Raw genomic sequence first — 16,046 nt, forward strand, 5'->3', positions numbered from 1 at the left:
GATAATGAGGGCACATGATTGCAATGCTTGATTATTCAAAATAAGTGCAGAGGAACCATGGTTGCTGAAATCAGTTGGAATGCAGTAGTATCCTGACATGTAATTTTAGTCCTGTAATATGGTAACATTGAACTGATGTAAATGGACACCTTTATATTTGGTTATGTACTGTATTGTACATGAAGTGTGGGCTGCGGATTTTGGGGACATGATCCTCTAGGTGTCAAATGTAATGTTGTCAAAGGTATTCCCAGCAGCCTGATGTACATTTGCAAATTACAGTGTAGTATTGAGTAGTGTGTCTACAATGATTGTTGGGTGTAATTACTGCATGCCAATGAATGCTGATTACTAGCCCACACCACCCCCTTGAGTAAATCTAGGACTTCTCTGTTCTGCTACCATGAGAGAGCCAAGCTCTACAAAGGGGTGTTTGGTTCCCAATGGAGGATGAATGTGGACTACACAACTAATGGCCCATTTTCTTAGTTAATTAGCATTTTGGAGGACTAAACAGCAAACTGCTTCTGGCCCTTTTTGTTTTTTTCATTATTATATGCACCTTGTAGCGTGTTACACCTACACTGACATTCCATTTGCTTCTGTAGGTAGCACTTTATAGCTCAGTGTGCCCCTCTGCAACCACTCCAGCTGGAAATACTATACAATGGTAAACAGCACCAGTTTTTAGTAGGGTGTCAAAGATGTAATACTTAACATTTTTCCTGGGCCAGTTAATAGCAAACCTATTGTCCCGTGCCAGAATATGAAATGCTATCAGAATTGCAGTGGTTTTATGCCATGGTCTCACCACAAAACAAAATGACGGACGGAGTGTTGAAACTTTTCAAACACTCACCCCCAGTCACAGACATGGGTTTAATCCATTGTTATTTTGCTCACCACGTCACCCCAGTTTAGACCCAGCCTTATACAAATCAGTCTTGACCCTGCTCCCTATGAGAACAGTCCAGTCCATACTGCCAAGCCAGGTCCTCCCTTGACTGGAAACAACCGGTCGGCAGTGCCAAAATGTGAAGAACAGTTCAACAAACCAATAGATGAAAAAGGCTAACCAAAAGCTCCGGTCTGATTAAATACATGTATATTTTCATATCTTTATTATTTTTTTTAAATGTGAGGCTGCAAGTCAGCTAGAGATGTCCTTAGGTTAGACATAAAAATCACAATTCATAAACAGGCATAAAACACTGAAATCAGTACAAACGTAATTAGTGGACACGCACACAAGGCTAGCTAGTGCAATAAATAATCATGAGAAAATATAAATCACTCATTCATGAAGCTGATCTCAGTCTTTAAAAAACGTCCATATCTCCAGTATATTTAGGCAGATCATCCAATGCCTTAGGGGTCTAGCATGGCAAGCCATTATACACAGGGCTTTTTTCTTATACTTCGAGATAGTATTTAAACTCCATCACTTTCTAAATTCGCCACCTGTCACTCTTCAACACCTTCTTATATCTCTCTACTTTGAAAGTTCAACACTACCATTGACCATTCAACCCCTTGACGAGGTTTTCATCCTCCTGGTGCAACAACCTGCCTACACCACTCAGTGCTAGAGGCACGCAACCCTGGCTACGTTGTTGATTGGGTTTACACTGGTGAGCCAATTCTCGGAGGTCACTATCAGATTCCTCACTGTCTCCACAGGATGTAAATGACCTATGACCTTAGCATACATGTTGAATCCCACCTGGGAATAACACATTTTTCTAGTAGGAAAGGCAGAAGCCTGCTCCTCCTCAGTCACGGATGCCTCTGAACATGCTCGTGTCCTCGGCCTGAGCAGCATCGGCCAAGCTCTGCTCACTCCCGCCTGCACTCGCCTCTCTTTTAAACCTGTTGGTGAAAACCACGTCTTATTATTCTGATCACAATATGGGTACAGCAACTGATTTTAGGAAGGTTCTAGTATATTTTTTGGCCTCTCAAAATAAAGCATGCCCATCAACAGCATCCCGAACATCATTCGGTTAAAACAAATGTCAATTTAAGCTGGATTCAGCAGAGTAATTAGACAAGGTACTGGCACATGTGAATGCAATTGACCTCATCATGACTCTAAATTGGGTGAAAGCTACCCGAAGCAAAAAAAGAATTCTTCAATCACTCAAAGCAATAAAGTCTGTATTCTATACTTTTTGATGGCTGTGATAATGTATGTAAGAACGAGACAAAATTAACTTCGGGTAAATCAGAGACATTGTTAAATGCTGAATAGGATTTATTCCCACTCTTTAAACAAGGAAATTAGTAAAAAAAAAAAGTAAACTGCTTAAGGCAGAAAAAAGTGTTTGTTAAAATTAAAGAGATTACTAACGGAGATAAATCAATGAACTTCCCAGGTTAGCTCTTAGGATCATAGAAAAAAACGCCTGGAACTCTACTGAGATTCAGTGATATAGAAAGCGACATTCGTGAATATCCCTATAGAGGTAGAACAGGAATGATTGGACTCTACAATGACAAGTATGTAGTGACTGCCTTATAACTCTGTAAAAAGCTCAAATGTGTTTCTACTTAGAATATGCCTGATACTCGCTTTAAGATACTTTTATACTCTAAGCCAAAAATTGTGATTTGACTTGAAGGAAGCTCTAAAGAAATCAGAAACTGAGCTGAAGAAATAAAACAAGAGTTAACTCTGTGGGTCAAAGAGGTAAATAACAAAAACTATATCTGAAATGCTAGTGGTGAAGATAATGAGCTGAACCATTGCAGAAAAGCTTTTGCCCTCATTATAAGTTAAAGATGGGCCAACCCTGGAAGGATAGAACCTGGTTCTGTCTGATCTCAGAGTCCTCTTGGACCCTCGAACCCAAAGCGAGGTGAACCTGACCCCCACTCACATTGGTCACACCATGACATGATCTTATATTATGGCATTTGGCATGCCGAAGTCCTGCGCCTCTGATGTCCTCTTTCGCTTCTACCTCTCTCTTCTGTTCCCTTCTTTCCTCCTGTTCCACTGGTGACTGTGAGAACGAGAGGCATCAGCGCTCCACTGCAGGACTGTGCCCAGTTCTGATGCCACATAGGCACTTTTGCCATTAACAGCTCCTGGATGTATAACATCGTAGTAGGACATCAGATGCCACGTGTATAGCAAAAAGAGGTAAGGAATCCAACTGCTGCCGATTTCTGTTTTCATATTATCAAACTCCTTAGGATGTGTGTTAGTGACGGCCCTTGAAATTATAAAAGACTGTTTTAGCTCCAGTAGCATAATGCAGAAAGTTGCCCCTTGACATCCACAAAATGTTGTAGAGGGGCCCATGAGAGTCTCATATCTTACAGATATTAATTGTAATTTGGCTGAATGGAGCCCCCTGAGGAGTTGGGGGGGTCACTGCAGGCTTGAGGGCCCCCTTTGCTTGTCTGCATTATGCCCACTTGGCCTTTCTGCAATTTTGACCAGGGCACTGAAGCTGAAACACAGACTTCTATGGATATTTACAACTGAAGATAGTTCTGTGGGTTGAAGTGCCTGCTGCAGAAGCCTACTAGTAAGCAGAATGTCATCACTTTCCAACTGGGACAAAAAGCAGGCCTGGGAACGTCAGTAAAATGCTGCCCTTTAGCGAACCAGACAGCTAAAAAAAAACACATTAGCAAATCAGGTGGGTTTTGAACTTATAAAGATACGCTTTATGGGTATTTTAACAGGTATGGCAGACTGCACGTATTTGTGTTTACTGCAGGCAATGTTTGTGGTATTATCAGGAAAATTGGCAGTAAAAATAACCCACTTGGCCATAAAACTGTCCTGCAAACTATTACAAAATCTTCTCACAGACTGACCTGTCAGACAAGCCTATCCAGCACTGCCTAATGCCCCTTAGGCCAGTCCAAAACTAAGGGCCAGATTTACAAGACCCTAGTACCTCCTCGTGCCACAATAAAGTGAAAGTAAAAGGAGTGACTGGGCATGGGTTGGAGGGTGCAGATGGAAAACTGGAAATGGAGTCACCACTTTTCTCTGTGTTGTCATGCTAACATGTTTCCAGAACTTGACTCTCATTTGCCAGCCTTGTGCATTCTGGGAGTAGTAGCATTGTTCTGCTTCCTCTTATTCGAAAGCACTACAGCATCTGACGGCGATGATTTGTAAAGAAAAAGCACAGCAGAGAAAACTTTGGATTTCCAAGACTTGCAGAGAGTGAGTTGCCACTTAATTCTAAGTGCTGGCCCCATAGGCATTATGTGATCTGGTTGAACGTCGCACATCTTTTTACTTTGACTCAGAGATTTCAGCTGCTGGAAGTCTAGAGAGAGGTGAGGAATCACAGATTTCCGAAGTAATTCGTCTTTCCTTAGTGGACCCTCAGGGTCCGACTCCTTCTGGCCTGGAATTTCCCTACTCGCCCCTCATGGGAGGAAATACCAACCACTTTCTGGGGCACTGGGAATGAACTATGAAGTGGATGCGTTAACAATTTTAAAATAATGTAATTATTCCTCTGGTGTGATTATTCTTTTGCATGCCTGAGAGTACTTTGATCATCTGAGTCCGTAATAGACCCAAAATGCCTGGTACCATAGCAGCCTGCCACGTCTCTTCGCGAGGCCACCTTAAAGGGGCTGGCAATAGCCAAGGTTGGCTGCGTCCAACGCCCAAATGATCTCATCTGTAGTGTGTAATTTCCTGCTTTGACAAGGGCCTCTGTGTGGAACTGTAATACTGTGTAATAGCAGAATTGTTTCTTGCATATTATCTACAGTGTGTAATATCCTGCAGTTGATGTTACCGGCAGCTGAGCAATCATCTCTTTACGACTGCTCTATTGCAAACAGACCATCTGGAACACGCCAAAGTGCAATTAAATCTATATTATATTTTCAACAACAAAAGAACACATCCTGAATGTACACTGCACGGTGAACGGCGGGAAGATATGTATCAAGTCGTCCTGTTCCAGCGGGCAGACAGACAATTTACAGTCTACCTGAAACCTTCTTCCATCTAAACATTGAAGACACCCTGCTTAACGGTGGGGAAGCCAGAAAAAAATAATAGGGAGAGGCCCGTGAGAGTCCAGCCAAGGGCCTGGTTTGGCTTTAAGAGCCATAATACAAGTCGAGCCATCAACATATCTGGCATGAAAATCGTCCAACAAGTGTTCTGTAAAAATAATAAAGAAGCTTCAAAATTCAAAAAAGTGGATTCTTAAAGCTGCAACGCAGCATCACATTTACAAAGTGGCACAATGCATACATTGCGCCACTTTGTAACCCTTTGCACCACATTATGCCTACACCATGCATAATGTATGCAAGGGGGCGTTCCCCCATCAGGGGACTGAAAAAATTCTGCAAAGAAATGTAAAACATTTCTTTATGTCATTTTTTCGGGGATTTTTAATGCCTGCTCAGAGCAGGCGCTAAAAGGAGGCTCCTATATGTTTCAAAGGGCCTCTGGGTGCTTTGCAGGATTAGCGTCAACATTTTTGACACCAACACTGCAAAGCGCCAAACTAGTGTAGAAAATTATGAGGCTAGTTCCCTAACCACCACCATGGTGCGCCGTATTTTAAATATGGCGCCCACATGGTGGCGTTAGAGGGGTGCTAAGGGGCACAATAAAAGTGGTGCTGCACCCGATTCAACGCCACTTTTCATAAATCTGCCCCTTACTTTCTAAATATGAACTTAGGATCATACCTGCCCCTCCGGTCACCCCTCTCACGACAACGCCATTGGTGAACCAAGCGGCAATTCAGTCGCCTTGTGCACCATATATGCGGCACAGGTTGTTGTTCTAGTAGGAGCAACGTTATAAATTTGATGATCAAGATAAAGAAGACAGTGAAATAAAGTAATGACTAGGATCACACTGTTTGGTCAAGCAGGGAACCTTGGACTGATCCCAGGTTTCATGGATCCAATTTGTACAACTGAACCCCTAGAGTGTATCTCACTGTGTCTCCCGTGGTACATACGGTTAATGCTTTATCTTTAAATCTTTGACAAGCTACTTCAGTACACAGTAAATGTACGTCTTCCTTTTTACATCAAGTTCAAACAATAAGTCTGTCTTGAAACAATTACAAACTTAAAACAGGGAACTCATAGTAATATTGATTTCTCCTGCTACTTATGACTTTAAATAAAGATGAATTTGCAAGAGAGGCCCAACATCCTTAGTGATGCCAATTACATGGGTCTAGAACAGCCCACGGAATTCACACGACACAAGTAAAGTGCAGAGCCGGGCTTCAGGTGCACTTTCACACAGAGCCCGTACTTTGTGGGTTCTCGCACCTATCATAACTCCCTGGAGTGGGCGGGCATTTCGGATGCGCTGACAATCAATTACCGCAGAGATTTATGCACGTGCTGGAAAAAAATCACTAGGATTACATCTCTCTATAAGCACTTTCCACAAAACTCTGCAATGTTTACACTAGGTTTACTCTATCATCAGATTTGCCACACACACACACACACACACACACAGCACAACGCTGAGTAGCAGCTTCTCTGCTGCACAAGGGACAGGGAAATATGGCTGCCTTGAGACTGAGGAATTTGGGTGGACAGCACAAGGCACATGAAGGTTCAGCTTGTTTTTGAATCAAGGTTCAAGTGGACCACGAGATAAGACAGTTATGCGTCTGGCTTTAGCCGGAGTCCAGCCTTCATGGCCTGACCATCTCTATTCCTGATGTGTGGAATGTCACCGTAAGTTTGGGTTGAAATCCCCTAGTGCAGGTTTTCCTGGTGTTCTCTTCTGTAAGTCACTGAGGCTATGTGACAGCAGCCACCACTTAATCGAATTTTAAAGCATCTAAACCTTTTGTAGGATAGTGTCAAGTCCTGAAAACTTCTGAGAGATGTGCGTTTGTCAGTAATGAAGCGTATGGCATGCACTGGTGCTAAGAGAGTGGGTCTTTGAAACTAATGACAATTCAAAAAGTATTTATTCACATATTCAACTCTGGATACATCTCATTTCTACCAGATCCACGAAGTGGCAAGACATGTCACTCATGGCAATCAGTGGAAAGACGTTGGTGGCCACAAAGGGCAATGTGGGAAAGGGGGTGGTTGCTGCTACCAAGTGAGAAGGCTCTGTGTGAAAGAGGAGGTGGGCATTTGGCTAGTCATTCATGTACCACTGATGGACAGTGGTGGACATCTGTACTTGTTTTTGGGGACTGGGGCTTTCTTTTTTCATCCCCAAAAGAACTAGCCCTCCCATCTCATCCTCTAGCTTTTACTTCTCCAACCTCTCTGCTGCTCCAGCCGTTCCTACTTACTGGTTAAATACCTAAGGCCATCATCTCTACGTGTGATATTTCTATTTTGCTACCAATGGTTTGAAGAAGACCACTCCATGGATAGCAATTATTCCTCGTAGCCTTTCTCTTGTACTTTCCTCTCACTGATACCATTTTTACTTCTCTGCTGCTTCTCTCTACTCTCTAGAACAGTGGTTCCCAACCTGTGGTCCGGGGACCCCTAGGGATCCGCAAAGCCTTCTCAGGGGGTCCCTGACTGCTTAGACAATTAACTAATATTAACAGATTAATAAAGTGTATATAAATAAAGTGGCAAAATATACAACTGAAAATTTTAAAATGATATGAAATTGAAGGCTAAAAATTAAATTAGTGTCCTCAAATTGATTTGTGAGACCAGTGCAGGTGCATAAAACAGAATATAGTAAGGAAGATGTGTAGCTTCAATTGAATTTATAAAAACTCCAACCCTCTTTTTATTTTTTTTATTTTATTTGTTTGTAAATCAAATAAAATGTGTTATCATTTGTGTATGTGTTTGATGGAATGCTTGTTCATTTATTTTTTGTGCATTGTTTTGTGGTAAAAATCATTGACAATGTTTACACCTGGGTCTCTGGCTTCCAGTAATGACTCAATGGGGAGTCCCCGGATTCCAATAATGATTCGGGGGGGTCCCCGGGTTCCAGTAATGATAAAGTGGGGGTCCACAGAAGTCAAAAGGTTGGGAACCAGGGTTCGAGAACATTAAAACAGACTTACAATGTCCAAAAAGAGTTGTATGTCTTCAAATTGGTAAAGTCTTCAGGCTACACACACTATACCCTACTAACTACCTTCACCTAAAGAAGTGTCTATCCACAGATTGCGACGGAACCCTGAATCTCAAGGTGTGAGGGTACCTGAACCCTGAAACTGCTGTCAGTCCATACCAATGGGGGAACACTGACCACAGGTATAGCAGCAAAATCAAATAACATAAAGCACTGAGCAGCGCTCCTATATGGTGTATCATAATTACATACACCTGTTAGACTTTTTAAATATTCTGGGTTACAGCCACTCCACTCCTTCAGATCCAAGGCACACTCTTATTTTCACTGTCTGGTGTCTGCTAAAATATCGCTATTTAGCTTCTTTAGAGCGTTTTATTACCAAAGAGTGAGAGGGGGAAGACGAGACTACCACAGGGTGGAAGAACAGCTGCGGATCACAAGAGAAAGGGGTGGAATTAATGGAAACATAATGTGCATTATTAAGGCACGCCTTCACGCCTTGTGGATCTTGGCGCTGTTTTCAGATGCTTATTTTTACCCAACTCAACGGTACCAATTTCGGCTTAGGAAGGGTAAAAGGCTGAGTGAACCTAGGGTTTGAACCTGTGACCAGGGCACCAAGCAGAGATATCTTGAGTGGGTTCATTAGTCACTAGCCCCTCAACAGAGAGCAGGTGAAATAAAGTGAAAGAATAGGGAGTGACTGGGCATGGGTGGGAGGGCGCAGGTGGAAAACTGGAAATGGAGTCACCACTTTTCTCTGTGTTGTCATGCTAACATGTTTCCAGAACTTGACTCTCGTTTGCCAGCCTTGTGCATTCTGGGAGTAGTAGCATTGTTCTGCTTCCTCTTATTCGAAAGCACTACAGCATCTGACGGCGATGATTTGTAAAGAAAAAGCACAGCAGAGAAAACTTTGGATTTCCATGACTTGCAGAGAGTGAGTAACCCTAAAAATGTGAGCATTTGTTTGTGGTGTTATGTATGGCATCAACATATCTGCAATTGGCTGATTCAAAGCGCTTTGACAATTTATTACAGAGGGAAAATAGATTGTTCGGAGTATAAAGTAAAGATGAATGGAGCAAAACAATAAGTTTGGGAGGTCTGAAGTAAACACAGGAAGAGCTGAAGGAAATACAGGAATGAAAGGCCAAAGTACGAAAATAAATATGGAATTCAGGATATAAAGACAGTGGTGCAGACTGAGTGAGCATTGTACTCAGGGGTGTATGCTGAAAATTCTCTGGATCACTTTGTGCCCTGATGCACTCTTGATTAATACCAATTCCCAGAGAGGTTTCTCCAGAAAAAGGTTCCCAACCCCATCTGGTCAATCCATTTCCCCAGCTGTTGTGACATCTGGAAAGTCATTTGCCCTCTGCACTTCTAGCGTTGTGTTGCTCTTCTGCCTCTGTGCCCCTCCTGCTAGCTGTCTTTTTGCCACTAGACCTCACTTTTGACTGTGTTTTTGAACATTGCATTTAACCCACTAAAAAATATTTAGCACATACTTATTTTAGAGTTTTTCAAAAGTTTGGTGACTGAGGTCACATGATAAAAAAAACACGGGCCACCTCTCTGAATGCCTTCAGCTCATTATCTTCAACATGCTGTTATCCTCTTCCAAGTGTTCTATCGCCACAGTCCTGTTTCTTGTGTGACATCCTCTGTAACTTCCCTGTTACCCCATTTCACATCTTCAAGACCCCCATTGCGGCCATGCACCTTGCAGGCCATCACAATTTAATCTCCTACAATCACTTGCAGTTCCCCCCTGTTGAACTGGGCCCTTTCCACATGGTTAACCCCAAACATTTGCCTTCCCTCCTATTTTTGCTAAATTTGCTTTTGTTGGACTTGGAGCTCCGTGCACTTTTCCACTGCTACCCAGTGGTAACATTCTTGTGATCTCTACTCTAAATATGGTCAGATTCGCTTATACCCAATTGGCATATTTAATTTACTTATAAGTCTATAGTAAAGTTCTACAACATGTACCCAGGGCATGTAAATTAAATGCTACCATTGGGCCTGCAGCACTGATTGTGTCACCCACTTCAATAGCCATTAAAAAATGTCTCAGGAATACTAGGGCAGCCTGTGTGTGCAGTTTTAAACTGCTATTTCGAACTGCCAAAATCAACCTTTTGTCAGGCACAAGCGTTCCTTTTTAATACATATAAGTTGTCCGCTGGGTAGGACCTGGACAGCCCAAAGGGCAGGGTGCAATGTATTTAAAAAGTAGGACATGTACTTTTAAGTTTTACATATCCTAGTAGTGAAAACCTCTTAAATGTGTTTTTACTACTCCAAGGCCTACCTCTCCCACAGGATAACATTGGAGTTACCTTATGACATTTAATAAGCTGTAATTTCCAAATGGGAACATGTAATTAATTCATTTCTGGTGGTTTTAGAATTGTAATGAAAAATCCTAACGTATGGTGAAGTTGAATTTCAAATTACAATTTTGAAAATGCCAATTTTAGATATCTGACATTTTCCTGCCTTAGACATTTGTTTTGTGCAGCCTTTCTCTGGGTCACATGACTGGGTGTAGTTCACTGTTGGGCTTTGTGTATTCCCCTTAGACAGTCACACACAATAGAAAGCTTAGGTGTGACTGGATGGGCCATCTCTTACAGGTTGAGAGGGGGGAGTTGGGCATAGCCACACTTACACTTGAATAGAGTGTGTTAAACCTCCACATAAAGGGCTGCATACCCCCGTAGTTAGTGTGGGGCCAGGGCAAGGAAGGCAGGCCACCTGTACACTTCAAATGCATGCCTCTAGAATTTTCTCCCACTTGAAAGGCAGAACTGGGTATAAGTATTGAATACCAGACACAAACACTTCAGCACACTTTTGGACCTGTGGATACTCTGCCAGAAAGAAGCACCACTGTGCTGCTGAAAGGACTGCCACTCTACTGGATTTTTGCTCTGTAGGACTGCTAGCCTGCAGTGCTCACCTGCTGCCTGCTGTCATATTGCCTAGGTAAGAAGGACTGGACCTGTATTGGTTGAACCCAGGACCCAAGAGAGATTCCAATGGCTAGTTGTCAAGGACAGAAGGCTCTAACACCTGGACTCTGCCATCTGTGAGTCTACCCTGCCAAGTGGTGCCACTCCAGTCCTGGACACTTGGAAGTGGGCCTAAGATGCTCTGCCAGCCTCTGTGCATAGGTTTCAATGGTGCAACCAGCACCGGGCCCATTAAACTTTTACAAATCTCAATTTTACTATCCGTCCAGCATTCAAAGGGACCATTTTCCTTGCTTTCGCCAGGGCCCATAGCTTCCTTGCTATGCTACTGCATCAGCATATACAAACCGCTGGAAGTAAAGTCACAAAAGTTGGTTCTCGAAATTCAGGCAGTATGTTGACATCTTTTCATATTTCAAATATCATGACGGAAGAAATAGATTTCTTTTACAAACAATTAAGGTTTCTAGCTAAAAGTAGCTCATCCAAGAAAACATGTATCTTGTAACGCTAGTGATCATACTAAAATTGGTACAGGACTGGATTGGATTATTCTTGTTCCCTACTGTCGGTGCTTTAAGCAGGATGAAAAAAGTTTGGGTAGGGCATGGGAAAAGAAGCATAATTAAAAATCCTTTCCAAGAGGTGTGGCCGAGGTAAAAGAGGGTGCAGCATAAAAAACACATACGTCAATAGTATGACACCAACCAGCATTTTGGTGTTTCTCTGTGAGCTTTCTGTTATTGCATCCAGTCAAGTTACACAATACCAGTCATACACCCAAAACAAACCAGACCTATAGGCTTTCCCAAAGATTATTAGCAGTATCAGATAAACGAGTAACACTGATTTTGTGAATAATGAGAATGTGAAATGTTTATATACAGTTAATTAAACATTGCTAAGGTCTGTGGAAGGAGTTATGGTCTCCAAAGCATTGCAATCGCTGCCATTATTACCTCACACCACTTCCATCAGAGGTCTCTCTTTACATTTAAAGCTGGTGGAGTCCCCCACCCCCACACCTCTTTCTGAAATCCTCTATCTGCATATCTCACACCTGATTACTTTCCTCTTCAGCATCTTCTTTTCACTCTCTTCTATGAGTACTCCTTTGCATCTCTACTTCACTATTCCCCCACAGACAACACAGCCGCTGTCCTGTAAACACTGGTTTCCTTTACTTTAGTCCTGTTGATATTTTGACAGTGTGTACCTCCTTTATACACCTTCACATGGCACCACAATTAGATTAGTCACATGTGACTATTACTCAGTGCGCTGTGCAGAGAGGCCAGGGGTTGGATGAGCATGTGATCCAAACACCTTCATGACCCACTAGAAGACATGGAGAGAAAGGTGCTCAGTCTTCAGCATCAACCCCAGAGATCTCAGTTGTGGCCCATTATAAACACCCACCCATAACCTGAACTCACACAGACACCTAGAGGCCACCATACGCTGTGGGAAAATAAGTTACCGAATGGATCAGTGTTTTTTCTTGTAAAGCTAGGGGCATGAATAAAGGGCCTGATAGGGATCTATCTCGAGGTCAGGCTGTTATTACTGCGGGTCTGAGACTGACCCCACTTATAGCTCTGCCCAAAGTCCTTATACAACTTAGGTAATTCACTGTATATCTTTCATTGCAGACTTTTACTGCCCTGTGTCATCCCGGGACTTGCAGTTTTGCTATCCACATTTTTTAAACGCAGGACTCCATATGCAAGAACATTACTTATAAAAAATAGTCGGCTGGATGAGCTACTCATGCCTGTAATGGCACAACTTTGGATATCTGTGACAAGCTTTTTTCTGCCTCACAGCGACCTTCCCTTCCCGGTCATAACCACACAACACTTTAGAAAACCTCAAGGTAAGTTAGTTCTGTATTAAGACACTAACACACACTCCTGCTGTCTTAATCTGGTCTATTTTTGTAACATCAACCAAGTCCCTCGGTGCTCTAGGATTACCCAGGTGCATGCGTGAGTAACTCGTCCAGGCATTCCGGAATGCAAAGGAAAAGAAACGCTGAACTTAAATAGCTACTAAAACACTGGCAAGGGAATCTTGAAGGTTGTGGTCCTAAATCAAGAGGTACTCACTCAAACACCCTTCCTCCAGCAGGAGGAGCAGGACCGCCAGCGCGCAGGTGACGTGCATCCTCGGAGCCCAGGTAGGTCCTGCGTCGAACGTCCGAGACGTCGGAACAAGCTCCTGTGACGGCCTCACCTCAGAGCGCTCAGGCGTGGCGCTGGATGCGGCGGTCCAGCTGTGCACTGAGAGAGAGGGCGGATATTCTCCTCAGCCAAGCCAGCTATTCGTAAAACTGTAGCTTCTCTCCCTCTCTTTGCAAAAAAAAAAAAAAAAATCTTCCAACTCAACTGGCTCCGATTGGTAACTCAGACGTGTGCTCCGATTACCCCGCGTTGTTGGCCGGTCTCCAGGCCCGGCGCTGGTGATGCACTTACTTACACAGGGTATGCAAGGAATGTCAGAAAGGGGTCAGAAATAGCAAAACATTGTAGCGGAAAACAGGACCTCCTGGGATTTTTGAGCTTGCTGTGTCCACTAAGAACTTTACTTGCTTGCACAGACTATCCTCTTTGACTAGAGATCAGTACGAGATGCGTGGTTGCCGGAGACAGTGGGTCAGGTCGCTCTCCCATGGAGACGTGAAGCTGTTATGGGTGGGGAGGGGTGGGGGGAAGAGGTCCGAAGGAGGAACAAGGTTCTGGACCGATTTTTCCACAAGCACTGTCTGTGTCCGAGACATCCGATGCGAAATCTTAAAACAATTTCTCAGTGCCAGCCTATATATTTTTGGCGGGGCTCTGGGACCTAGACTTCACATTGGGATGAAGAATAATTATGTAGTGCTTTGTTACACCATCTCTAAGCCCTATATAAACAAAACGTGTGCTCGTCAAAGTAACGTAACGAGACTAACACAAAATACATAGGCCCATATTTATACTTTTTTAGCGCCGCATTTCCGAAAACTTACAAAATGCAATTGGATTTTGTAAGTTTGCGAACGCGGCGCTAAAAAAGTATAAATATGGGCCATAGACTTTTGAATAACGTTATGAAACATAAAACAGCATTGTGTAATATAATGTGTTAATGAATAACACAAAATTAACGGAAACACTCATATAAATGGAGCTAAGTTGTTGCAGAGGTGGGGAACAGGAACTGGTTTCAGGGAAGCAGAATTTACTTTTCATCATCAGTCTGAGCCAGAGCAAGAGAGAACAAGCATTGGCAAATCAAATAGGTCTCACTTATACAAGAGCTATCGGCTTTCGAAGTATGTTTTTGCCATGTTGTATAGCAGTGTGGCTGCTCTTCAGCATGGATAAAAGTTGGTGGTGCGGAGTGGCACAGAGTGTCCTAAAGGGGAGTGGGGGAGCAGAGTGATATAGACTGGATTTATAGGACTAGAAGGCCATAGAGTGAAGTAGGAGTGGGGTGAGGTGGATTAAATTAGGGTGGGGTGGATTGAATTAGAGTAGGGTGGTTTGGAGTGGGGTGAAGTAGACTGGGGTGGATTAGATTGGACTGGAGGGGGTGGATTGGAGTAGGGGGGATTGGAGTGGATTGAACAGGAGTGGGGTGGACTGGATTGGAATGGATTGGAGTGGCACAAATTGGATTGGAGTAGGGTAGATTGGAGTAGGATGAATTGGATTGGAGTGAGCTGGGTCGATTGGATTGAGTGGGGTTGACTGAACTGGGTGGGATGGATTTAGGAACAGTGAGGTGGATTGGAGTAGGGTGGATTGAAGAGGGATAGATGGCAGTGGGCTGGATAGGGTGGATTAGATTGAGTGGGGTGGATCGAAATAAGGTGGTGTGGATTAGAGCGTGGTGGACTCCAGTGGTGTGGATTGGAGTGGGTGGAGTCAATTGGATTGGAATTAGGTGGGGTGGATTGTAGTGACAGGGCTGGGATGAGGTGGAATTAATTAGAGTGGGGTGGATTGAATTACAGGAGGGTGGTTTGGAGTGGGGTAAAGTAGAGTGGGGAGGATTAGACTGGACTGAATGGGGTGGATTGGACTGGGCAGGGGTGGATTGGAGTGGGAAGGATTGGATTGGACTGGAGTGGGGTGGACTGGAGAGGAATGGATTGGAGTGGGGTGCACTGGATTGGAGTGGGATGAATTGGCTTGGAGGGAGCTGGATGGGTTAGATTGGGTGGGGTGGACTGAAATGGGGAGAGATGGATTAGGGTACAGTGAGGTGGATTGGAGTGGGGCGGATCACAGTGTTGTGGACTGGAGTGAGGTGGGCTGGATGGGGTGGATTCGATTGGAGTGGGGTGGATTGAAATGGGGTGGGGTGGATTAGAGTGTGGTGGATTCAAGTGGTGTGGATAGGAGTGGGTGGGGTCAATTGGAATGGAGTGAGGTATGGTGGAGTGGGGTGGGTGGATTGCACTGAGGTTGGATGGATTGGGGTGGAGTGAAATGGATTGAGTGGGGTGGATTGGACTGGAGTGGAGTGCGGTGGAATACAGTGGGGGGAATATCGTTTTTTGGAATGTGTTGGGGTGGGTGGGGTGGAGTTGAATAGATTGGAGTACAGTGGGTGTACTGGATTGGAGTGAGGTGGATTGGAGTGAGGTAGATTGGATTGAGTGGGATGGATTGCCTTGGGGTAGATTGGAGTGGGGCTGGGTGGATTGGATTGGGGTGGGTGGACAGGATTGGGGTGGGGTGAATTGGATTGAGGTGGATTGGATCGAGGAGGATTGGTTCAGGGTGGGGAGGGGAGGAAGGGGTGGATTGGAGTGGGGTAGATTGGATTTGGCTGGAATGGGGTTGATGGATTGGTGTGGGGTGGATTGGGGTCAGGTGGATTAGAGTGGGCAGATTCTTTTGGATTGGACTGGGGCGTATTCTTTTGGATTGGAGTGGGGCAGAATGGAGTGGGGCACGTTGTTTTGAATTGGAGTGGTTCAGGTTGGAGTGCGTCAGATTGTTTTGGACTGGAGTGGGGCA

The 16,046-nt window shown here is 43.9% G+C and overlaps 1 protein-coding gene across 3 annotated transcripts in view; it reads right to left on the reverse strand.

The window, feature by feature from the left end:
• The window catches only part of PLAC9 (placenta associated 9), a 97,737-nt gene extending 84,080 nt beyond the window's left edge, over positions 1-13,657 (reverse strand). The window contains exon 1 of one of the 3 annotated variants that reach the window (XM_069240191.1): positions 13,143-13,657. In XM_069240191.1, the coding sequence (XP_069096292.1) occupies positions 13,143-13,200 (58 nt within the window). In that variant the 5' untranslated portion in view covers positions 13,201-13,657. The remainder of the gene's footprint in view (positions 1-13,142) is intronic. The other 2 variants (XM_069240189.1, XM_069240188.1) reach the window with 2 other exon arrangements.
• Between the last annotated feature and the right edge of the window lie 2,389 nt (positions 13,658-16,046).

Source organism: Pleurodeles waltl, chromosome 6, assembly GCF_031143425.1.
Source record: "Pleurodeles waltl isolate 20211129_DDA chromosome 6, aPleWal1.hap1.20221129, whole genome shotgun sequence".
Lineage (NCBI taxonomy): Eukaryota > Metazoa > Chordata > Amphibia > Caudata > Salamandridae > Pleurodeles > Pleurodeles waltl.